This window comes from Acanthochromis polyacanthus, chromosome 22 (assembly GCF_021347895.1).
Source record: "Acanthochromis polyacanthus isolate Apoly-LR-REF ecotype Palm Island chromosome 22, KAUST_Apoly_ChrSc, whole genome shotgun sequence".
Classification (NCBI taxonomy): domain Eukaryota; kingdom Metazoa; phylum Chordata; class Actinopteri; family Pomacentridae; genus Acanthochromis; species Acanthochromis polyacanthus.
The window spans coordinates 2,478,765-2,505,290 of record NC_067134.1 but is presented as its reverse complement, the minus strand read 5'-3'; the positions used below and the strand labels follow the sequence as shown (position 1 = coordinate 2,505,290).

At 40.7% G+C, this 26,526-nt stretch overlaps 2 protein-coding genes across 2 annotated transcripts in view; one reads left to right on the top strand and one right to left on the bottom strand.

Annotated features, from left to right (window-relative positions):
• Positions 1 to 26,526, top strand: part of LOC127531941 (NLR family CARD domain-containing protein 3-like) — a 119,478-nt gene that overhangs the window by 73,588 nt on the left and 19,364 nt on the right. The window lies entirely within an intron of this gene.
• Positions 1,710 to 26,522, bottom strand: LOC127532211 (arf-GAP with GTPase, ANK repeat and PH domain-containing protein 1-like). Its single transcript, XM_051943563.1, has 6 exons — positions 26,513 to 26,522; positions 25,728 to 25,957; positions 24,011 to 24,101; positions 23,330 to 23,552; positions 3,425 to 3,680; positions 1,710 to 2,587 (listed from the first exon to the last, which is right to left on the bottom strand). Exons 1-6 carry the CDS (start codon positions 26,520 to 26,522, stop codon positions 2,378 to 2,380), a joined length of 1,020 nt encoding a protein of 339 aa, XP_051799523.1. The 3' UTR covers positions 1,710 to 2,377.

Below are 26,526 nucleotides of genomic sequence, written 5' to 3'. Positions count from 1 at the left end.
CTCAAACTGGATCAAATGTTGGTTGGTCTCAACTCAAAATTGAACAAAACTTGATTCAAACATCAGAAGTCTGTGGGTCAAAGTTTGATCACATTTGGACTAAATCATGACTCAAGATTTAGCAAACTAAGGCCAACATCCAAGTTCAACAACATCCATTGTACCCAAATTTGACCCAAATATGGAGTTTGACTCATCTCAGAATGTCTCCATTTGGACAAGGCTTGTTTCAGACTTGCCCACATTTGTTGAACTGATTGGAGTGAAACTTTGGGCAACCTTTAGACTTAAACTCTGACCTTAATTTGACCTGGAGTCTATTTCTACCAACAGGTCGACTTTTTGGAGCTCAAAATGTGACTTGACTTTGACTCAGTCTTTGACTCAAACTTTAGTGAACCATGTCCAATCCAAATTCTACGACATCAATTGAACAAATTTGACCAAATGTTGGGTTTCACTAAATTCAAACTATGACTCCATTTGGACAAAGACTTGATTCAGACGATTCTGAATTTGGACCCAAATGTGAACAAATTTAGACTTGATCTGGACTCAAACTTGTCCAAACTATGTCCAATCCTAGATCCACATTCAATGACATCCGTTGAACCAAAACTGGACCAAATGTTCGGTTTGACTAAACTCTGACTAATTTGGACAAAAACCTGATTCAACCTTGTCCACATTTGTTGAACTCTCTGGGCTGAAATTTGGCCACCTTTCGACTTAAACTCTGACCTAAACTTGCCTGGACTCAATGCAGAGTCTATTTGGATCACATGTAGTCTTTTTAGAGCATGACTCCATTTGGACTCAGTCTTCACTCAAACTTTGCTGTACTATGTCCAACCCAACATCCAAATTTGACGACCACAGTTGAACCCGAACTTGAACAAATGTAGAGGTTTGTCGAAGCTCAAAACATGACTCCATTTGGACTCAGTCTTCACTCAAACTGATCCAGATTTGGTGGACTCCTTGGACTCGGACGTGGACTTGTCTTGGACCTTTTGTTCAGGTTTCCTGTCCTGTGAACCATCAAACTGGGACTGTTGGGAACCACTGGTCTTACCTTCCTGGTTCTTGTTGTCCTGCCTGGATCAGCACCAAACCTTGCGACAACACTTTAGAATAAAAAACCTCTGTCCTTCAACCCGACGTTCACTTCCTGTGTTCTCTAGTTTAGATGACGCCACCATTGGAGGAGTGGCGGAAATAAGGGAGATTATTTACAACGAGGAGGTTTCTAGATCAGAGAAGAAGAAGAAAAAGAAGAAGAAGCCCTTCTTAGTGATTCGCTGAGAAGATCAGGGAGACTGTCTGATTGGACGGGACAAGGAGGGAGTTCATCATCTACTGGCTGAAATAAAATGAAGGAAAGTAGCTTCCATCCACCGTCTCCGAGCTCAACACCAACTCTGAAACGCCTGAAGAAAAAGATTCCCTTTTCACTCCAAGTTCCCTTGTCCTCCATTTTTACATGTAACAATAAAATGAACTTCAGGGACAGAGTTTGAGCTATAACGTTGGTCGACCAGGATGGAAATCAGGTTCTGTTCAGGTTCCTAGTTGCGGTTTTAACTCGTGAGCAGAGCGAGTTGAACCCAGTCTGAAGGTGTTGGTGGTGGACAGTCTCCGGTCCCTGAGCTTCTGTACACTTTATGACTTTATACACCCAAAACTAAACAAAACAACCAAAACAGAAGAACCTTCCCCATGTTGACATTTTAACCATTGGTCCAGCAATGCACATCGAGATACAATATACACAAACCAGGAAGAATGCCTTAAATTAAGAAGCAGGAAGTGTCTAGGACATGCGATCTACCACTTTACCTCTAACTGATCTGATATCTTTTTTATCTTTGATCCTAAACATCGAGATATTTTCACATTAAAAAAATGTGTGAAGGCAGAAGAGTTCACAGAATCCATGAAACAAAAGTGGGAGGAGCTAAACGCTGCGTCCTCCAATGATTGATGATGAAGAATTTAAATGGCTTTGTCGTAAAGCGCCGTCATGCTACGGAGAATTTCCTCGCTGATATTATTATTGGTATTAGATATGTTTTGGCGTGGATCCTGATTGGCTGCTAAGCAGGAACTGGCCTTGTAGTGTGACTGATGAGGTATGATGTCATCACGAGTCATGTGACCTTTTCCCAATATGATTGTGGACCACATTTCCCAGCATGCTCTGGAATCTTTCTCCCAAAACAGACCCGGGGACAGAGGAAGAGTCGCCGCCTATCGGCTTTAATCAGTCCTAAAGGGGCGGCGGCTGACAAGGAAGGTGGGCGGGGCTTAGAGTCACAACAGGAAGTGGTTCCAGATTAAACGGTGCTCCCAATTGGTTGCTGGCGAAGCCTCGTCGTCATATAAGTGCAGCGCTGCCGGCGCTGCTGCAGCTGTTGTTGCGGTTGGTGTTGCGGCGCGACAGGTTGGGCGTGGCCATGAGAGGGTAGCGGTCGTCGGGGCAACCGTACTGAGTCAGCGTGTCCACGCACTCCTGGCAGCTGGCCTGCCGGGCGTACGCCATCGCACTGTTTCCGTGGGCATCTTTCGCCATCAGGTCCACGCCGTACTGCAGAGAGTAGACAGTTGATCACCGTCACATAATCAATAATATCAACAGTATTGATCCAGAGTTAGTTCTGACTTTACTGGATTTAGACCTTAACTCAAGCCGACTCAGATTTGGACTCAATGGGGACCAAAGTTTCTCTAAAATGGGACGACAATGTTTTGTCTCAAACTTTATGGTCCTCAGTGACACATCTCCAACTTAGACTGAGTCTGGACTCAAATTTTCTCAGATTTCGACTCAATGTTTATTCAAATTTGACAACAACTGGACTTCTCCTAAATTCAGTATGTGATGACAGCTGGGACTCAAACCTGTCTAAATCTGGACTTAGTCCGGACTCAAACTTGTCTAAATTTGGACTTGGTCTTCATTCAAACTTGTCCAAATCTGGATTCAGTTCTCATGTAAATGTCCATATTATAGATTTGGTCTTGATTTAAATTTAATTTGTGTAAATTGGGACTAAGTTTAGTTCCAAATTTTACCACAACTGCAAGTTTTCTCTGCTAAAAATGTAACTTTAGGGCGTTTAGACTCAATCCGGACTCAAATTCGTCCAAATTTTGGACTTAGACTTGACTCAAGCTTGTCTAAATCTGGTGTTATTCCTAATGTAAACATGCCTATATTGTGGAGTCAGTCATGACTCAAATTTGGGGAAATCTGGGCTCACTGTGGACACAAAGTTGGTCTTGGTCTCAACTCAAACATCCCTGGATTTAGACTCAGTGTTGACTTAAACTCGTCCAAATTTTTGACTTATTCTTGACTTAAACTTGTCTAAACCTGGACTCAGTCCTAATGTGAACGCCGATATTCTGGACCCGGTCTTACCCAGATGAGGAGCTGGGTGATGACCACGTTGCCCTTGCGGCTGGCCAGGTGCAGCGCGTTGCGTCCGTCTCCTTCGCCACAGGTTTCGTTGACCTGTTGCCGGTTGCCGTGGGCGAGCAGCAGCACAACGGCCCTCAGGTCCTCGTCGGCCGTCGCCCGGAGCAGCTGCTGGCCCAGAGGGATGTCCACGCAGGGAAGCGACGCCACGAACAGACGCTGCTCGTACTTAGCCCGGATCCAGCGCTCCCTCTCCTCCCTGGAAGCAAACACAGAGATGTGAACCCAACAGAAAACTCTCCAGATATCTGCAGATTTAGATCGTTAAAAACCTGAACGCTCGTTAAAGAGTTCAGTCCTAATCCCGAACAGAAAAGGTGAAAAAGTCAGACTCCTGCTTCACATCTTGGTGTTTCTATGACGGACTCTTCAAAATGACAGTAAACGGATGGAATGGAAACTTCTCCAACCAAACATTTAGATATTTATGGATTTATTTAGCGTGTTGTTGCTCATTAACTTTGTGTTTGGTTGTTTGTTTGAAGTGTGTTTACCTTACTTATTTCAGCATTGTGTTTGTTTAGTGTGCACTAATTTCAGTGTTTTAGCTAGTTTACGTGTGTTTGCTAGTGTGTTCAGTTTGTGTGGATGTTTGACACGTTTTGTATGTTTTGTTTGTTTCGTGTGGTTGATTGTGTGTTGCTCAGTTACTTTTTGTTTGTTTAGTTTGATTTGTGTGTTTGTAGGGCTTGTTTTTGTTTATGCAGTTTTTAAAATCATTTTTGTTTGTTTAGCATGCATTTGGTTGTTTTTGGTTTGTTTAGTTAGTTTTGTGGTTTGGAGTGTTTAGGTTTTGTTGCTTTTTTATTTTATTGTGTTTAAGGTTGGTTGTTTATTTAATTGTTTAGTGTGTTTTTGTTTGTTGAGGTTGGTTTTGGTTGTTTGTTATTTTTGTTTAGTTTGCTTGTTTGCTAGTTTATGTTTTGTTTTTGTCTGCATGTAAACAATCTCTCATGTTCACTTTGTGCATTTTAATTCTGGTGTTCATGCATGAACAGAAAAAATGAACAAACTGAAAAATACTGCGACCGTTCTGTCTTCATGCTTCATTTTAATCTCTTTTGTTTGAACTTCAGTCTTGTTTCCATGTTTTCTTATTTCGCTCTTTGCTTGCTGAAAGTCGATAATTAATTGATAATTATTGATTATCTCCAGACGGTGATCGGCAGCAGTGAATCTGGTTTCAGTCAGAATAAGACAGACGGACGCTTTGTTAAACCGTCGAGTATCATGAAGTCCTGATCTTCTAATCCTCGCCTCTAATCTGCCTCCATGTAAACATCATTCAGGGATTAGACCGAGCCGAGGCCAGACATTAAGCCGTTCCCCCGACGACGCCTCCCCTACAAAATAAAAGCCTTCAAATAACTACAGACTCAATCAGAGACCAAATGAAACCAGCTTCCTTATTTCTGGATCACACAACACGAAATGACAAAAAGAAAAAAAAAACAGGACGCAAAATGATAAAAACAGAGAAAAAAACGATACAAAACAACATAAAAACATAAAACGAGCAAATTAAGACAGAAATCAATAAAAATTACAAAAATATGAGACAATAACTGACAGAAAGGAGACAAAAAAACACAAAACGAGGAAAAACTAAGAAAAACAAGACAAAATGACAAAAAGACAAGAAACAAAATGATAAAAATGTGACACTACAGGAGAAAAATAAGACAAAAACTAAGAAAACAAGACACAAAATGACAAATATAAGACAAAATGAGTATAGATACAAAACCATCCCAAAACACACAAAAACATCTAAAGAACAAACAGAAAACGAGAAAATTAAGACAGAAAACAATAAAACCTAGGAAAAGGCTAGATGACGATTGACAAAGAGACATTAGATGAAAAATATTAGTCAAAAAGAAAAAATTAAACACAAAACGACAAAAACGAGAAAGAAAACGACAAAAACGAGAAAGAAAACAACAAAAATGAGGCACAAAATTAACACAGACAACAAAATATCTAAAGAAGACACAAAACATCAAAAATATGACAGAAAATAACACAAAATATGACAAAAAACTGACATAAAACGCCAACAATACAACACTGGATCCACTAGTTGGCTGCAGAGGTGCATGATGGGAAACAAACTGTGAGAAAAGAACGAATCTAAAGTTTAAAAAAAGAGACGATGTGGGAACCTGGAGACTCAGTAACTCCTCCTGGAGACAGAGTGTGTGTTACTGTGTGTTTTATTGTGTGTGTGACTGTGTGTGTCTGTGTAGCGGTGGCGGCTAGCATGGAGGAATGTCCCGGGGGCTCGTCCTTCCTGCCGCGGCCCAGCAGAGAGTGAGGAGGCTGGGCACAGCGTACGGCCCACAGCCCCCGGACAAAGCCTGGAGGTGTCGCCGGGTGTGTGTCTGTTTTGTGTGTCTGTTTGTGTGTCCGTTTGCGTGTCTGTTTTGTGTGCGCTCGGCAGGGGGGTCCGGCCTTCTGTCCTCTGGAGGACGGAGAGGAAATGTGAGGCCACTGGACGCATGCCTTCATCCACCGGGGGGGTTGCTAAGAGAGACACGGACCGACACACAACTCATACACAACTGATACACAACTACAGTCTACTGATACACAACTACACAACTAAACACAATTACAGAACTGCTTAGCAGCTACACAACTGATACACAGCAGCACAACCAGCACACCAAACAACACAAATGAGACACAAAACAACACAAACAAGACACAAAACAACAAAGACTGGACAGAAAACAACACTACCAGCACACCAAACAACACAAATGAGACACAAAACAACACAAACAAGACACAAAACAACAAAGACTGGACAGAAAACAACACTACCAGCACACCAAACAACACAAATGAGACACAAAACAACACAAACAAGACACAAAACAACAAAGATTGGACAGAAAACAACACTACCAGCACACCAAACAACACAAATGAGACACAAAACAACACAATCGAGACACAAAACAACAAAAGCTAGACAGAAAATAACACCAACGAGACACAAAATAACACAACTGAGACATAACACAATAGACAACAACACAACTGATGGACAACAACACAACCAAGACACAAAATGACAAAAACCATAAACACCACAACTGAAAAACAAACTGACAAAAAGAGGACAGAAAACAACAGAAACGACACACAAAACAATGCAACTGAGACACGAAACTACGCAACCGAGACAAAACAACACAAACAAGACACAAAACTACACAAATGACACACAAAACAACACAAATAAGAGACAAAATGAGAATAAGGTAGACAGAAAACACAATTGCGGCAGAAAATCACAAAAACGAGACAGAACACAACAAAAACACTTGTTTGTTTTTGTTTGCGTGTACTTAATAAAATGTTTACTGTGTTTTTTCAACATGTTTGCTTAACATAGTTAGCACTGCTAGCATCGTTTGGTTGTTTGTGTTATTAGTGCATTTGTTTAAGTGCATCTAGTAACGTTGTGATGATGTGTGTGTGTTTGGTGTGTGTGTGCGTTTGTGTGTTTGGTGTGCGTGTGTTTGCGCATTTGATGTGTGTGTGTGTTTTGTGTGTGTTGCGGTAAACAGCGTCATTGCGAGCTAACGAGTCCTGAAAACACACAGCTCTGGACGCTGGAGAGGCTAATTGCACTAATTAACCACACAGAGCGAGTGTGTGTCTGTGTGTCTGTGACAGTATGTGTTAACATGTGTCTGAACGCACACACACACACACACACAGGCGTTGTGTGCGTTAATCTGTGTGTGTGTGTGTCTTTTCACATCCCATTAGACGTAGCGCTGAGCTCCGGCACCGAGGCATGCTGGGTAGATAATTAAACACGAGTCCCGGTGAGATCGCTTGTGACAGGAAAACACACACCGCACACAGACACACAACGGCAACGCACAACGACAGACACACTAAAATATGTCACGCAGAGCCCCGAGGGGTCGCAGTGTGTGTTTGTGTCGGTTAAATTAGAAGATAAAGCTGCACCAGCCAGAGGAAACAAGCCGTCAGACATCCACGACTGTTTCTACATGACCACTGGGAAACGTGACTCGCACCTTTAGCTCGTCTTCATGGGACTCGATACACTCGACTTTATCCGTCCACGTTTGTTTTCTGACACAGTTGTGTCAGTGTTTTTACTTCTGGTGCGAGTCAGCGATTTGGGTCGCTACTTGGGTCTACATTTACAAGCTTTCCAGGGAATGTTAGTGAGGAGAATCTGATCATCATCATATGAAGCATGGTGGTGGCAGCATCATAAAGTGAAGCATGGTGGTGGCAGCATCATGATGTGAAGCACGGTGGTGGCAGCATCATGATGTAAAGTGAAGCATGGTGGTGGTAGCATCATAATGTTAAGCATGGTGGAGGCAGTGTTATAATATGAAGCATGGCGGAGGCAGTATCATGATGAAACGGCACGGTGGTGGCAGCATCATGATGTAAAGTATGGTGGTGGCAGCATTATGATGTAAAGCATGGTGGTGGCAGTATCATGATGAAACGGCACGGTGGTGGCAGCATCATGATGTAAAGTGAAGCATGGTGGTGGCGGCATCATGATGTAAAGCATGGTGGTGGCAGCATCATGATGTAAAGCATGGTGGTGGCAGCATCATGATGTAAAGCATGGTGGTGGCAGCATTATGATGTAAAGCATGGTGGTGGCAGTATCATGATGAAACGGCACGGTGGTGGCAGCATCATGATGTAAAGTGAAGCATGGTGGTGGCGGCATCATGATGTAAAGCATGGTGGTGGCAGCATCATGATGTAAAGCATGGTGGTGGCAGCATCATAATTAAATCAATCAAACTTGATTTACATGGCATTTTTATACAATAAAAATGCAACACAAAGCACTTTACAACACTCAAAAACTTCAAATTTAATTAAACTGATTAAATTAATTTATCAAATTGATGCTACTACCACTGTGCTTCATATTATAATACTGCCACCAACACACTTCACTTAATAATACTGCCACCCCCATGCTTCACTTTATAATACTGCCACCACTGTGCTTCACATCATGATACTGCCACCACCATGCTTCACGTCATGATGACTAAAAGTTTAACAGTAGATCTTCTGAGGTTAATGACTTCTGAAGGTAGAATGTGAACTACATCAGGATGTTTCCCTTCACGTTTCCCGCCCTGTTGATTGACAGCTTCATCATGCTGGTCGCCGTAGAAACCCAGGTCTGGTTCTGGGTCCCTCAGGGCGCCACACTGGGCCATCTCTGATTTCCTGCCTGTTGTTTGAGTTCACACAGCAGCTTTGTGTGTCCAGAGTGTGTGCGTTCAGGCCCAGCGGCTGCTTTGTTGGGTTGTGTTTACGTACAACAGCGAGGTTCCTGTCCGGAGGGCGATCGGCCTCGACGACCGACCGCTGCTGGGCCGACCCGCCTCCTCCATGCTGTGTGTCTGTGTGTGTTAGTGTCTATGTGTCTCAGGGGTCACTGGACCAGGACTCCTGAAACAGATCTGACCAGCAGCTCACACATCATTGCACCAAGCTAATTACCTCCAGACCTGAAGACACAAACCTAGAGTCCATCTGATGGAAGCTTCCTGATGAAACTCTTCAGCTGCTTTAAACCTGGCAAAGTCAACCCAGAGTGTCGGTTCCCCACTAGGTTCTACCTCTGGAGGCCTGCTAGGGCCTGCTGTTATGATGCTGCTGCCACCACCATGCTTCATTTAATAATACTGCCACCACCGTGCTTCACTTTATAATACTGCCACCACCATGCTTCACTTTATAATACTGCCACCACCATGCTTCACTTTATAATACTGCCACCACCGTGCTTCACTTTATAATACTGCCACCACCGTGCTTCACATTATAATACTGCCACCACCATGCTTCACTTTATAATACTGCCACCACCGTGCTTCACTTTATACTGCCACCACCGTGCTTCACATTATAATACTGCCACCACCGTGCTTCACTTTATAATACTGCCACCACCTTGCTTCACTTTATAATACTGCCACCACCATGCTTCACATTATAATACTGCCACCACCGTGCTTCACTTTATAATACTGCCACCACCGTGCTTCACATTATAATACTGCCACCACCGTGCTTCACATTATAATACTGCCACCACCGTGCTTCACTTTATAATACTGCCACCACCGTGCTTCACTTTATAATACTGCCACCACCGTGCTTCACATTATAATACTGCCACCACCGTGCTTCACTTTATAATACTGCCACCACCTTGCTTCACTTTATAATACTGCCACCACCATGCTTCACATTATAATACTGCCACCACCGTGCTTCACTTTATAATACTGCCACCACCGTGCTTCACATTATAATACTGCCACCACCTTGCTTCACTTTATAATACTGCCACCACCATGCTTCACATTATAATACTGCCACCACCGTGCTTCACTTTATAATACTGCCACCACCGTGCTTCACTTTATAATACTGCCACCACCGTGCTTCACTTTATAATACTGCCACCACCGTGCTTCACATTATAATACTGCCACCACCGTGCTTCACATTATAATACTGCCACCACCGTGCTTCACTTTATAATACTGCCACCACCGTGCTTCACTTTATAATACTGCCACCACCGTGCTTCACTTTATAATACTGCCACCACCGTGCTTCACATTATAATACTGCCACCACCGTGCTTCACTTTATAATACTGCCACCACCGTGCTTCACTTTATAATACTGCCACCACCGTGCTTCACATCATAATAAAATCTCTGATAAGTTATCTTAAAAATATGAACAAAACATCTGAGAAATCAGAAAACATTCACGCTTAATTGACTGTTTCTATGAAATAATTACTAAGATTAGGATTGTAATCTTTGCAGCTGTGACATTCTTCTGTTTAATTCAGAGAAGGAAACAAAGAGGAACCTTGAGTCTATTGGAATCTTTTGTAGGATTTCTATAGAGCTCATCGAGCTGCTGGAACAGAGGCAGGTTTTCCACTCGGCCTTCGCATGTTGAATCGGTCATTAATTGGAGGAGGTAATGAGCGGTGGTGCAGCGGGTTAAGAGCGACACGGTGTCACTGGCTGCTCTCCTGGCCTAATTAGCCCTCTAATTAATAGATTAATAGATAGATAGCTAGAGCGTGGATAAGAGCAGCAGCTAACTGCCCGGACTAATGTGCCTCTAAGATGGATCGCGGTCCGACCCAGGAGCTCCTAACAAGGTGAGGAGGGAAACTAATCCTGCCTGAAATCCATGCGGAAAACACGGAGCGCTGCGTTTTATCTCCGCCAGACAAAAAGGGAAAAATCAATTAGCCCGTGGTCGTTAGCCGCCCTCCGATGGGCTCGGTTAATTAACGGAGGGAGAGCTGGGTGAGGAGGCGTTCGCTCAGAAAGGAGAAGGAACGATAGCGCCGCAGGAGAACGTCCAGTAAAATCACAGGAAGAGAGAAAAAAATCAAAAATAAAAGGCTTTTTCATTAACGAGGTGGAAAAAAACGGACGGAAACGAGACTTTCACGGTTTCTAAATCATAAACAATCTGTTACTGGAAAGAATACAGTCCTTTATATAATAATCAACTGTTTTCAGATAATATCCAGGAAATTCACACAAAAACAAAACAGTTCAATGGTTTTTTTGTCTGCTTTGCTAAATTATTTAATGTTTAGTAAAATTACACAAAAATGTACTGACTTACACATTAAAAAAACCCTAAAAATATAATGCCTATGTTTAATATCTGTATTTATACAAGCAGTAAATCCTTCTTTTGAAATATTTCATTATTTAACCACGCCTGACGAACGTCAGCGGGGTTACTGCATTTGGTGCGGTATCTGACTGGCTGGGTAAGTATGTATGTATGTATGTATGTATGTATGTATGTATGTATGTATGTATGTGTGTATGTATGTGGCTATGTCCGGTCCGATATCTCTGCAAGTGCTGAAGTCAGGATAATCAAACTTGGCACTGAAGATCAGTCTAAGGTCCCCTGCTCAGTTGTGGAGTTACAGGTCAGCAGATCAAGTAGGGAGGGAGATACGTAGGATGATCAGAATTGATACATATTGCATCATTTGTATAGGGAGGACAGGGTTTTCGCCAGTAGAGGGCGTGGTTCTGGACTCTACTGAGGGCTCGTCCAGTTTATGATGCTGCCACCACCGTGCCTCACAGTAGCGACTCATTTTCCACATTTTGCATCTTATTTTTGTCCTTTTGTTTCCTGTTTTCATCTTTTTCTGTCCAAGTTGTGTCATTTTTTTCTGGTTTTGGTCCTTTTGTTTCAATTTTGTTAGTTTTGTACCTTTTTCTTCTGGTTTTGCATTTCGTTTTAGTCATTTTGTGACTCCTTTAACTCATATTTTTCTTGTTTCCTGTCTTGTTCATTTAATTTCGCATCTGGTTTTTAGTCATTTTGTGCCGTTTTTTCTGGTTTTGCGTCTCGTTTTGCACATTTCGTTTCATGTTTTTATCATCTTCTGTCTTGCTTTTCTGCATTTTTTCTGGTTTTGTGTCTCTTTTTGGTTGTTTGTTTTATTTTTATTGATTTCTGTCAGTGTTGCGTCTTTTTTTCAACATTTTGTATCTAATTTTGTTCATTTCCAATTTATTTTTCTTTATTTTGTGCCTTTTTTTCCTGGTTTTGCATCTCATTTTTGTCATTTTCTGTCATTTAGCATCTGGTTTTCTACATGTTATGTCTTATTTTGCCCGTTTTGTGCCTGATTTGTGTATTTCTGTGACTCTTTTTGCTCATTTTGTGTACTTTTGTGTCTCTTGTTGCTCATTTTGTGCCTGGTTTGTGTACTTTTATGCATCTTTTATTGCGTTTTGTGCCTGGTTTGTGTCTTTATGCCCATTTTGTGCCCTGTTGTGTACTTTTGTGTCTTTATGCCCATTTTGTGTCTGGTTTGTGTACTTTTGTGTGTCTTTATGCCCATTTTGTGTCTGGTTTGTGTACTTTTGTGTGTCTTTATGCCCGTTTTGTGCCCTGTTTGTGTACTTTTGTATGTCTTTATGCCCGTTTTGTATCTGGTTTTTGTGTCTTTATGCCAGTTTTGTGCCCTGTTTGTGTACTTTTGTGTGTCTTTATGCCCATTTTGTATACTTTTGTGTCTTTTTGTGTGTCTTTATGCCCGTTTTGTGTCCTGTTTGTGTACTTTTGTGCGTCTTCATGCCTGTTTTGTATCTGGTTTTTGTGTCTTTATGCCAGTTTTGTGCCCTGTTTGTGTACTTTTGTGTGTCTTCATGCCCGTTTTGTATACTTTTGTGTCTTTTTGTGTGTCTTTATGCCTGGTTTGTGTATTTCCGTGTCTCTTTTTGCTCGTTTTGTGTACTTTTGTGCGTTCTGACGGCAGCTCCGTGGGCTGCAGACGGATTCGCCGGCTCACTAACTGCTGCTGTTTGACTCTCAGGTTTCACTTTAACGCTGCGAATAAAAGCGTCAGAGAGGAAGAGGGGGACAGCAGAGAAATGAGCGGCGCTAACGGATGAAGCGATGCGTTCCTTAAGCGCTCGGTGACGGATGCGGTCGGGGTAATAATTCAGCAGCAGGTCTGGAGGAGCCGCAGGAACCCGTCGGACCTTTATGGGAACAGATCCGTCTTGTTGCCCCGTGGAAAAGGCCAACAGATTTAAAATTAGACTTTTAATCTGGGGTGCAGCTGCGGCGGGACTCGGATCGGACCCCCGGGACCAGATGGGGCCACGGCTCCGGGATAATTGCCCCCCAGGGTCGGAGGGGCGGCACCGGGGGGGCGGCGGGGCAGATCGGACCGCCGGAGTTTATTCATCACTGACTTTTATTCCTCAAATCTGCAGCAAATAAAACGGAGGAAATCACAGCTCTGCTCCGATCTGATCAGACGAAGACCGTAGTTTAAAATAAATAAATAACGTTAAAATATTTAATCCGAATCCGTAGAAATGTTCGTTTAAAGATATTTTAACATTTTAACGGAATAAAAAAAAGCTTCAATTTATGGTCAAACACTGAATTTTTACCAAATATTATCAGGAGTTTAATAAAACAGGAAAATTCTGTAAAATACCAGTTAAATAATTCACCAATTTTCAATCAGTAACATGTATAAATGTTCTTTTAAATAATGATTGTTGAATAAAGATTTTTTAAATTTAAATAAAGTAGAAAATTAATTCATTGTATGGTGAAACTAATTTTTATAAAGGATATCTGTAATTTAATAAAACGGGAAAAATCTGAAAAAGATTATTTAAAATTTCAAATCCCTCTGGAACATTTGCAAAATAATAATATGTTATTGTTCTGTGCTTTTAAAAAAAAAAAAATTACACAAGTTATAAATTCTGCAAAAAATTTGATAAAAATTGCAAATAATATCCATTTTACAAAATGATAGTTTTACAAGCAGCAAATTGTTCTTTTACCATAAAATTATATTATTTAATGTCACATCTGTGAAAACATTTAAATCTGCAAAATATTATTATTCTACAGATGTTAGTCATTTAAGTCATTTTTTAAATGTATATTAAAAATTTATTTTTTCAAAAATATTTTACAGATTTCTTTGTGCTTTTTAAAATTGCAGATAATATCCAGTAAAATAAAATTAAAAACACATTAATTTAGACGTTGACCGTCAAAAAAAAGCCAAAACTGTAAATATGTCCTCAAAAACAATCTGGCTTTTTATAGAATCATTTCTAATGTTTTCTTACAATTGTTGACATAAAGAGACACACGTTTTACTGCGTTAAATCTAAAAATATACAATTATTATATAAATATTAATTACATTTTTATTTTAATTTTTTTTATTTCTGTGTTTTGTTTAATTGAAGATGATATTCAGTAAAATCACAGAAAAGAAATTCTTAGTTTACATGTTAACCATAAAAAAGACCAAAACTGTAATTAATGTCCTAAAAACATCTGTTTCACTGTCGATTAATTTCTTATGTCGTTTCTTACAATTATCGACCATAAAGAAACATTAAATCTAAAAAATAAATAATTATTCTGTAGACACTGGCTGGGATTTCAAGGAAAAATGCTACTTTTAATTACAGATAAAATGTAGTAAAATAAAATTTAAAACAGGTCAGAACTGGAACTAATGACACAAATCTGTGTTCATAAATAACATTTTCTTCTTCTTCAATAATGTTTGACGATAAAATGAGACTGTTTTTGGAATATTCAAATCATAAAACCTGGCTACAGATATTTATTGTCATTTAAAGACATTTCTTCACATTAGTGACTGAAAACTGTTAAATTATTCCACTCTTAGTCCTTTTATTTGGCCTGGCAGTGTTTTTTATCTATTATTTAACCGTGTATTTGGCTGATTAATGGGTTTTTCCGCAGAGTTTGTTCCTCAGAGTCAGATTCTGGGTTTATTGTGTGACTGAACTCGACCGTCCAGCGAGCGTTTAGCAGCTCCGTGAACTCATTCCATCCAAACACATTATCCGGGACGCTTTTCCCGCTTCTTCCAGCTCGGAGCCAATTAGAGGACGGTCCGGATCCTCTTCTGCTCCGAGTCACGTTATTTATTTCTTCATTACCGGACCTTAATCCGATGACTAAAAGATGTGCTTTTATTTCGTCCTCTTCGCCCGCATTAGCATGGCGTCGCCGCGGTGACACACGGACGACGTGATTGGCTCGTGTCGGCCGGCTTAATGTCGGCGGTAAATTGGGGGTCTCGTTAGGCGAGCCGGGCTCAGTCATGTACAAAATAACGTCTATTAGGACTAATTTAATCAAGGCCTCCCCTTTACAGATGAATTAGAACGTAGGGGCCAATTACCGGTCTGTCAGCAGGCAGTGATGCTCTGCACATGCTCAGTGGCTCTGCACATGCTCAGTGGCTCTGCACATGCTCAGTGGCTCTGCACATGCTCAGTGGCTCTGCACATGCTCAGTGGCTCTGCACATGCTCAGTGGAGAGCTCCGGCCAATCAAACAAACGCTGATGTTGGTGGGAAAAAATAAAAATAGTCCCAAAACCAAATCTTTTTCATGTTTTACGTCTCGTTTTGGTTGTTTCTTTTTACCCCAGTCTCAGCTGTACAAACATGTTTCACCATGCTGACTGTATCTCCAACAACTCACGTCATTTTTCTTGTTTTGTGTGCCGTTTTTGTCATTTGTATCTCATTTTTGTGGTTTTGTGTCATTTTTTCAACTAGGTTTCTGTCTCAGTTTGACAGTTTTGTGTCTCATAATCTTTGTGATTTTGTCTCATTTTTGTGTCTCATTTTAGTCATTTTGTGTCTAATTTTTGTCACTGTGTCTCATTTTTGTTTTTTGTGTCATTTTTGTCATTTTGTCTCATTTTTGTGTTTTTTTGTGTCTCAATTTTGTGGTTTTGTGTCTCATTTTTGTGTTTTCTTGTGTCTTACTTTTTTCATTTTGTCTCATTTTTGTGTTTTTTGGTCTCATTTTTGTCATTTGGTGTCTCATTTTTGTTTTTTTTTTCACTCTAGTCTCAGCTGTAGAAAGATGTTTCACCGTGCTGAATGTATGTCCAACAACTTGTCAACAAGCCTCTGGCAGTAGAAGCTGTGTTTTGTTCAATTACACATAATATTTAGTCAACTCACACAAAAGAAAATATTCATTTACATGCTACATACAAAAAGTCTTGAGACAATTTGAACTGTAATTGGCACTATATGAATGAAATGTAATGTCTGTTAAACACAGATGTTTTATTTTTACTTCAATATAATACAAAGAGTCTCATTTTCTGGTTTAATTATGTAAAAGGACTTTTCACTAGATGTTATCTATAAGTTAAAACATTAAATGATCAATTTACAGCTTTGTAATAATGTTAAACATAAATTTTCTTAGGAATAATAGCAAATGTCTCTAAAATAATGATTATCTAGATTTCAGTAAAAATACAAATTTTTAACATTTCTTTTCTTTTTAAACCGGATTTTACTGGATATTATCTACCATTTAACAAAACAGGAAAAATCTGTAAAAATAAAAATAAATAAACTTTTCAATCCCCAAAATAAGACGAGATGTTAAAGATACATTTAGCATGGCGAAACATCTTTTAGTTGAGACAAGGGTAAAAAAAAAGAAACAAAACGAGACACAAAACATGAAAAAAACATCAAAAATGAAACAAAACGACAACAATGACACCAGTTTTTGGAGATACATCCATCGCAGTGAAACGTCTCAAACAATCCTGTGGACATGATGTTTTATTCTTTCCAGTGCTGCTGTTTGTGGAAAAACTAAACTTTCAGCTGTTCATTATTTTTTGGCTCTTTAGCAGAGAGTTCATGCGACCAGCCGAGATGCTGACCAGCCGAGATGCTGACCAGCCGCGACAGACCGCCGAAGGACCGGCGTTTTTCACGGCCACCGAGGCTCATGTGTCCGACCGGGAGCTGGGATTAGCGTCGCTGTCACCTCTGGGTGCTGGTGTCGCTGCAACACTTAATTAAAACGATGAGGGCCGTGGAGGCGGTGGTGGCGCCCGGCCCGCCAAGCCCCACTGGCAGCGGGCAGCGAGCCCAAACTTAGCAGCCCCCTGGGCGGTGGCGTCAGCTGGGGCAGCACTGCCAAGCCGAGGTGATGACGGCGGACCGGGGGTTAATGGGAACGTTTAGAGGAAGTCTTTTTGTGGCTCCCAAACACTTCTGGACCCTCGGAGCTGCTGTCAACAAGTCTCTCGCGGTGGAGCCTGTGGAGCCGAGTGGTGTCGTGCAGTCTGGTGTTAGCATAGCTGATGCTAACACCAGACTGTGCAAACAACGCCACATATTATGGTTATTGAAACCTTATTCTATCTCCATGTTTCCTTTCTACTCTGCTCATCAGCTGTAGAAAGATGTTTCACCATGCTGGATGGATCGCTAACAACTTGCATTGTATTTTTTGTTTTGCGTCTCATTTTTGCAGTTGTGTCTTGTTTGATTTTGGACCCCAGTCTCAGATGTAAAAAGATGTTTCACCATGCTGAACGTATCATCCAACAACTTGTGCCATTTTTCTTGCTGTGTTTCTCGTTTTTCATATTTTATGTCTCCTTTTGGTTGTTTATTTACTCTAGTCTCAGCTATAGAAAGATGTTTCACCGTGCTGAATGTATCTTCCAACAACTTACTTAAATTTTCTTGTTTTGTTTATCCCTTGTTCTGTGTCTCATCAAAAAGTCTCCGCCAGTGGAGCCTGTGGAGCTGAGTGGTGTCACACAGCCTCGTGTTAGCATCACATGCTAACACAAGGCTGTGCAATGCCATGTTAGCGCTGTTGATGCTAATGAGACCTGGACCAACAGTTGGACCTGCTGTTCAACAGGTCTCCAGCGGTGGAGCCGAGCAGTGTTGCGAAGCCTCCTGTTTGAGTCAGATGCTAACATGAGTCTGCGCAACACCACTTGACCTCGTGTTAGCGATGCCAGCACTAATGAGACCTGGAACGATCGTCGGAGCTGCTGCTGCTTTACCACATCAATAAGCCTCCAGCGGTGGAGTCTGTGGAGCCGAGTGGCGTCGTGCAGCCTCGTGTTAGCAGCGCTGACGTTAATGAGACCTGGACCAACCGTTGCTGCTTCTGCTCCTTCACCACATCAACAACTCTCTAGTGGTGGAGCTGAGTGGTGTTGCGTGGCCTTGTGTTAGCGTCTGAAGCTAACAAGAGGCCGCGCGTCACCACTCGACTCAATGTTAGCATCTGATGCTGTCTGATGCTAATGACACCTGGACCAACAATCGGAGTTGCTGCTCAACAAGTCTCCAGCGATGGAGCTTGTGGAGCTGACTGGCATCGTGTTAGCTCGGCCTCATGCTAGCTCGGCCTCATGTTAGCAGCGCTGACGCTAATGAGACCTGGACCGACGGTCGATACCTCTGCTTCTTCAAACAAAACAATAACTCTCCAGCGGTGGAGCCAAGTAGCGCTGCGTGGCCTTCTGTTAGCTCAGCCTCCTTTTAGTGTCAGACGCTAACAGGAGGCCGCAGGACTCCAATCAACTCAATGTTAGCGTCTGATGCTAATACCACCTGGACCAACCGTTGGAGTAACAAGTCTCTGGCAGTTGAGCCTGTGGAGCCGAGCGGCGTCGTGTGGCCTTGTGTTAGCGCAACAGCATTGATGCTAATGACACCTGGACCGACTGTCAGAGTTGCTGCTCAACAAGTCTCCGGCGGTGGAGCCTGTGGAGCTGAGTTGCTTCGTGTTAGCTCGGTCTCATGTTAGCGGCGCTGACGCTAATGAGTCCTGGACCGACCGTTGCTGCCGCCGCCTCTTCACCACGTCAACAGCTCTCCGGCGGTGGAGCCTGTGGAGCCGAGCGGCGTCACGTTAACGGCGCTGACGCTAATGAGAGCTGGACCGGCCGTCGCTGTGGGCGGCGGAGGAGGCGGAGGAGGAGAACCCGGCGACGGGAAGATAAAGAGATGATGACACCAGCTGGAGTCGGCGGCGGCTCAGCGCTGTCACATAATTCCTCCCTCCGGTGCGTCGGCCGAGTCAGAAAAATGGAGGAGTTTAACGGCAGCGCGCCTCCTCTCGCTGTTTTCCTCCCCGGCCTCCGTCCTCCCCCTCCTGACGGAGCTCCAAACAGAACCTAATTGGGTTTCAGAGTGGGAGGCCAGACCTTGACAGACAGGAGGTCAGCGTAATTGCTGCTGGCCATATTTAACATTAAGATAATCAGGCCATTAATTACCCTTTGGATCATTAAATCAGCCACTTGCAAAATGAAATTTCGGCCTCTATTACTCACTTGAGAGACCACGAGGGGAGGCGTTGTTCATCCATCAGCCTCCCCCCTCTCCCAGCCCTCCCGCCGCCCGGACAAAAGCCTCCGCTCATTTCCATTCCTGTGTTCGCCTCCCCGCTACGATTTATGGAGGAGGCCTCGCTCCGACACGTTTAAGCCTCTTTAACACACAACACAACACGTGATTAACAGGAAGATAAACCATGGCTGATTTAAAGAGCCGCACGTCAACAACACCGGCTTATTACAGGAAAAAACACACCGCTGGAGTTTAAATGGTCCGGATCCACTCAGAACGAGACGAAATAAGGAGCATGAAGACGGTGAACGATTAAATATCTGGATGATATTTAACATGTGGACACAAAACAACACAAAGAACAAGGAGGGGAACTGGACATAAAGCGACTAAATGAGAAAAATAAAACACAAAAAGCAAAAGTGAGACACAAAAGGAGAAAATAGAGACATGAAAATACAAAAACGAGACGCAAAATTACAAAATGAGCACAAAATACTAAAAGGGTGAGAGAGAGGGTGAGATCAAAGCCAAGAGTGAGATAAAGGGTGACATAGAGTTAAAAAGAGTGAGATAAAGGAAAAGGGTGAGATAAAGGGTGACATAAAGAGTTACAAAGAGTGAGATAAAGGAAAAGGGTGAGATAAAGGGTGACATAAAGAGTTACAAAGAGTGAGATAAAGGAAAGGGTGATATAAAGGGTGAGATAGAGTGCGATAAAGAAAAAGAGTGAGAAAAAGGGTGAAACGAAAGTGAGATAAAAGATGAAAGGTGAGATAGAGGGTGAGATAGAGTGTGAGATAGAGTGAGATGAAGGTTGACATAAAAGGTAAGACAAAGAGTGAGATAGAGGTTGAGAAAGAGTGAGATAAAAGACAGAGAGTAGTTAAAATATAGGATGATAGAGGGTGAGATAAAGGGTGAGACAGAGGGTGAGATAAAGGGTGAGTCAGTGGAGCGTCTCTGGTTAACTGAGATTTTATCGACTCCAACAGGAATAAACAGGAATCTGACATGGAGGTCGATATTCTGCACGCGCTCAGTAGAGCCTCTGTGTGGAAGCTGTTTCACCATGCTGGATGGATCCAGAACTACTGCGGTCGTTTTCACCTTTTATCTCGGTTTATCTCATGTTTGTCATGTTGGGTTTAGTGTCTCTCTTTCGTGGTTTTGAATCCTGTTCTTGTAATTGTTTTCCTCACTTTTGTTGTTCCGTATCTTGTATTTGTCATTTTCGTTTTTTGTTTTTCTGTTTCACTTTTGTCAGTTTGTCTTATTGTTGTTGTGTCTCATTCCTGTCATTTTGTGTCATTTTTGTTTAAATTTGGTTTATTATTTTGCAGCCCATTTTTTTGTATCTCATTTTTGTCATTTTTTTAAATCTCATGTCAGTATGTGTATGTCTTTTGTCATTTTGCATCTCATTTTTGTCATTTAGTGTCGAGTTTGATGTTTTGTATCTTGTATTTGTCTCTTTTTTGTGTTTTCCAATCATTTTTTGTCACTTTCTGATTTGTTTTTCTACCTCACCTTTGTCATTTTGCATCTTGCTTTTGTTGATCATGTTTTTGTCATTTTGTTTATTATTTCTGTCATTTTGTTTGTTATTTTGGTCATTGTTTATTATTTTTCTACTTTTGTCTATTATTCTTGTCATTTTCCAATCCATTTTTATTTCTTTGAATCTCATTTTTTAATTTTTTGTCATTTAGTATCTAATGTCTGTGATGCTTCGTCTTATTTTTGTCCCTTTCTGTGTATCTTTAAAATCACACTTTGCTCATTTTGTGCCCTCCTCTTGTTTCGTATCTTGCTTTGGTCAATTTGTGTCTCATTTGTGAGATTTTGTTCGTTATTTTCATCATCTTGCGTCTCATTTTCGTCGTTTCCACACGTTAAGCCATTCTGCCCAATCATTCTGGACGGATTTTCTGTCTTTTTGCATCTTTTACGTCCATCTCAACCTGCGGTTCTGATTTAATTCACTTTTAATTTTCATTTCTCTGCTCTAATCATTTGTTTTTACATTAAAATCCGATGCAGGTGTAATAATCACATGTGAGGCACTAAAAGGGACAAAAACCAGCACATAAATAAAGCATAATTGAGCGAATATCGCTGCGAATCGACAGGCCGGTGTGTGCCTGTGTGAGTGTGAGCGTGTTGTGTGTCTGCAGAGTAATTATAAGGTGCTTCTGTTGACTAATGAGTGCAGTGGGAGGACGTGGAAGTCGATCTTTATGCGGATGGCAGTCGGCTCTAATTTGTTATGATGGCTGCTGCTTCCCAGAGCTGCAGCCCATAATTACACAACCACACACACACACATTAACACACACACTGATCAACATCACGCCAAAGTTCATCCATTAGTTTTAATCTCCTGCGGTCGCCAGCGTCGATACCCGGAGCTCCTCGCTGCTCCTCGCTGCTCCACGCTGCCCCCTGTCTGCAGCCGCCGGCCTGTTTTTAATCACCACTGGTTTGTTTTTTACGGAGACACGAATCAATGGAAACACGATGACCACGAAGAGAAGCACAGAGAGGAGTCAGGAACGTCTTCAGTTACTGTTAAAAAGACAGAAATGGTCCAGAAACCTGCTCTGGTCATCAGGAAGAAGTTTCACCAGGAAGAACATGAGGAATGGATCCTCAACAACCGGAGTCGGTTTTGTCGTTTCCCGTCTCATTTTTCTCATTTTCCAATTTTTTTTCTCCATGTATTGCGTCTCATTTTCCTAATTTTGTGTCTGTTTTTCCTTATTTTGTCTGAGGTTTTTTTCATCGTGTCTATTTTTTTCTTATTTTGTCTCATTTTTACAAATTTTGCATCTATTTTTCTCCTTTTGTCTAATTTTTCTTACTTTTGTTTGTCATTTTTTATCATTTTGTGTCTCCTTTTGTCTCACTTTGTGTTGTTTTTTCTAATTTTTCTATTTTGTTCTCATTTTGTGCCTTGCTTTTCTCATCTTTTCTTATTTGCTGTCGTTTTCCTCATTTTCCCAATGTTGCGTTTCATTTTCCTCATTTCTGGTCTCAGTTTTTCTTATTTTGTCTGAGTTTTCTCATTTTGTGTCTCATTTTGGTGTACTGTTTTTCTATTTTTGTGTATATTTTTAAAATTATGTGTCTCATTTCCCTCATTGTGTCTCGTTTTTCCTTTTTTTGTGTCTCATTTACAGACGTCTTCCCTTTACTCTGCTCATCATCAGTAGAAAGATGCTTCACATGCTGAATGGATGTCCAACAACCTGCTCCTCTGTTTACTGTTTCTGAGCCATGCTGCATTTATTTATTCATCTAGTAGCTTTTCAGTCTAAAACACTCCAAACTGATGCGATACTCAGCCGGAGAAATTTTAAATTGTCCAAAATGACTTACAATTTGGCCAAAATAACAAATAAATGGCCAAAGTGACGGAAGAACTGTCCAAAAATGAAATCATATTAAGTCTAAACTGACCAAAAATAAATATAAAAAATGACTGAAACGTGTCCAAAATTATTAAAAATTTGCCCACAACGACTTAGAATTTGACTCAAGTTGGAGATTCCTTTGGGCTTGGTATATTTTTTCAAATACATAATATAGATGCGATGTAAAACCAAAAACCAAACCAGAGAATTCACCTGAAACAACCAGAATCAGCCTGATGAAGCCAGAAGCTGAGAAAGAGTGAAATACTCTTTCAGGTAAAAGTACCTGATAAGTGGTGTTGTAGCTCTAAAGCAAAATATTAATTTGCTAATTCCCAGCTGAGTCCAGTTAACATGAACAGCAACTCACATGACGAAAGGTGCTAACGATTGTGAAACTGCCTGGTGAGGGATGTCAGGGCGGCACTGTAAGTACCTGATAGGTGGGGTTGTAGCCTAATTTCTTACTGACCAATGGGAGTCCAAAGTATTCATCCTCAAACTCAACTCACATGAACAACAACTGTATGACTAAAGGTGAACATGATAGTCAGACCGTCTGGTGAAGGAGGTCCAGACGGCATCATAAGTACCTGATAAATGTTCAAACACCTTCAGGAACCATAAAGAAGTCCAGCTGTTCCTACCTGCTGGCGTCTGGTCCGGGTTTGAGGCGTCCCTGAGCGTTGGCCTCCCACACGCTGTTGGCCAGCTCGTTGCCGATGGCCGACATGACCTTGATGAGCTCCAGGGGCCACTCGTCCAGGTCCAGGGACCGGACCCTGGACAGGTGGGTCCCCAGGTTCCTGTGGATCCCCGAGCACTCGATGCAGATCAGGGCCCCGAGGTTCAGACTCGCCCAGTCCGGGTCTGAGGAGACAAGTTGTGGGTTTTAGATGACGAACTTCACGCCCAACAGGAAGACTCCATCGAGATGTCTGGTTTTAGACCTGGAGCTCGGAATTCTGGGTAAATGTAGAGATTTTAAAGGAAAACAAAGCAGGATGTCTCCCAATAGCTGGTTTGGAGTTTTTACTACCCACTGTATTTAAATGGAAAACAATCAATATTTTGTCTTTTATTAAAAAATAACAACTACAGTGACATCATGTAAATAAACTTTCATTTAAAGGGTTAAAATACAGAAAAAAATGTAATTTATTTGCTAGTTATGATGATAATAAATAACACAAATAAATCATGATTCTGTTGTTTTCTTTAAGATGCTGTGCTTTATTTTACTAAACCTACATCACCTGCACTGTGTTTCTATGTATGAATTCAAACAGAAATAATATATTTTAGATGCTAAAGTTGGTTAAACTCACTCTGAGCTTCACAGTCGGCACAGCGACCGTTTCCTCGGATACTTCTGATGGACTGCAGAGCCATGGCCTCCGTCTGGCTCGGCAGACGAGACTGAAACGAGAAAAACAAGAAAAGACGTTCATTTCTACGACCTCCTCAGGTTTCTGGTGCTTACAGAGGATAGTTTTACCACCTACTTTAGTATTTAAGGTCCTGATTGTTTCTTTATGATGTATAGATGTGAATAAAATGTGCAAAAAAGCTAAAAAAAAACGAATTAAATGTGCAACAAATGTGAATTAAATGTGCAACAAAACCTAAAAAAACCCCGAAATAAATGTGCAAAAAATTTGAATTAAATGTGCAACAAATGTGAATTAAATGTGCAACAAATGTGAACAAAATGTGCAAAAAAACCTAAAAAAATACGAAATAAATGTGCAACAAATGTGAATTAAATGTGCAACAAATGTGAATTAAATGTGCAACAAATGTGAACAAAATGTGCAAAAAAACCTAAAAAAATACGAAATAAATGTGCAACAAATGTGAATTAAATGTGCAAAAAATGTGAATTAAATGTGCAACAAATGTGAACAAAATGTGCAAAAAAACCTAAAAAAAATACGAAATAAATGTGCAACAAATGTGAATTAAATGTGCAAAAAATGTGAATTAAATGTGCAAAACAACTACAAAAACGAATTAAATGTGCAAAAAATGTGAATTAAATGTGCAAAAAGTGAATTAAATGTGCAAAAAAAGCTAAAAATACGAATTAACTGTGCAACAAATATGAATAAAATGTGCAAAAAAAACTAAAAAAAATACGAAATAAATGTGCAAAAAATGTGAATTAAATGTGCAAAAAATGTGAATTAAATGTGCAAAAAACCCCTAAAAAATACAAATTAAATGTGCAACAATAGTGAATAAAATGTGTAAAAAAAATGATTTAAATGTGCAAAAAATTGGAATAAAATATGTACAAAATGTGACTTAAATGTGTATAAAAAAGTAAGAAAGTTTGGATGCTCGTTGGATTTACTCAATGAAAACAGAAATTAACATGAATATAAATTAAAGCATCTTTCTGTGGCGTTAAAACGTCTGACAAAGGATTTAAAGACGATGTAAGTGCTGTTTAGTATCGTACTATTAAGTAAGACTCAGACGATGTAGAAATCTATAATATGAATTATAAATATGTGGGAATAAAGACTGTACTATAAGTGTCTGATTAGTGGCGTCTGACATCTCTAACTGTGGGTTTGACTGTTTTTTCTTGAATATCTTCACTATAAAATCTGTCAAACTGAGCTGTTTAAACGCTGACAGGAGGCTTGTTTTAGGTTTTTTGTTCCTTATTGTTGAGGTTAAATTTAGTGGAAACCAACGTTTGACTGTGAGAAGGAACAGAACGAGAGGAAGCGGAGGAAGAGCCCGAGGCGTCAACACAGCGACTCGACTCAGGTGGAAAATAACATCAGTAATTGGTATTTTATAATTATGTGAGCGGCTCTCTGACTCTCCACGCAGCTCCTGGTTTATTAACGTAAAGATCTGAACTAGTTTACCGTTTATGTGGATGTTTCTACCAGATCAGGAATCCAACGCTGATAAATTATCTGCTAGAAATAGGAGAAAACTAAAAGGCTCTTGGTCCAAACACATTTTATATTTCTGTTTCTGGAAAACAAAATATTCTGTAACATAAATCAGAAAACCAGGACCCACCTTGTTCTTGCTGCTCTCACAGGACTGCAGACTGGCCAGGATCTGGCTCTCGATCACCTGAACCCAGGCGTCTCGTTCCTCGTACGACGTCGCCTCAAAGTGCCACGACTGACCGGTCAGAGACACGATGGTGAACTCAAAGTTCTCCTCTTGTTCTGGAGGAGAAAAAGAAAAACAGGGTCCAGGGTCAGAACCAGAACCAAACAGACACAAGCAGAAGATCAGGAGATCTCACGAGTGTTGGACCAAAGTGTCCTTTTCACTTTTGCTAAAATTAAAAAACAGAACTACAAAGAAAATGTTTAAAAAATCTGAATGAAACATGCAAAAATTATCTGAAAATATTAAATACATGTGCAAAAAAAAACTGTTCAACAATATAAACCCCCTCCCCCAGTCAGACGTTACGGGGCGGAACGAATATTCGGATATTCGTATTTAATAGGGCCTGAATATCCGGAGACCAGAAACCACTATTTAAGCGAGCCCTAAAAAATATTAAATATATGTGCAAAAAACACTTGTAAGAACTGTTTCAAAAAATATGAACAAAATGTCCAAAATAGAAGAAAAAATGTATATAAAAAATATAAAGCCTTACAAAACTATTAAAAATATGCCATAAATGTGCAAACAATTTATTTTTAAATAGACTTTAAATAACTAGAAATAAAAAATATGAAAATAACGCAAGAAAGAAGAAAAATTGTTTAAAATGTGTATAATTTTATTATTGAGAAAATATCTGAATAATACAAATAAATTATGCAAAAAACATGACAAACACTTTTTCATCTGC

What these genes read in the sequence shown, in the direction of transcription:
- LOC127532211 (XM_051943563.1), bottom strand. An exon ending in GTGAGAGCAGCAAGAACAAG is followed by an intron (nt 24,102 to 25,727) that starts GTGGGTCCTGGT and finishes TTCTCGTTTCAG; the next exon opens with TCTCGTCTGCCGAGCCAGAC. An exon ending in TGCCGACTGTGAAGCTCAGA is followed by an intron (nt 23,553 to 24,010) that starts GTGAGTTTAACC and finishes TTGTCTCCTCAG; the next exon opens with ACCCGGACTGGGCGAGTCTG.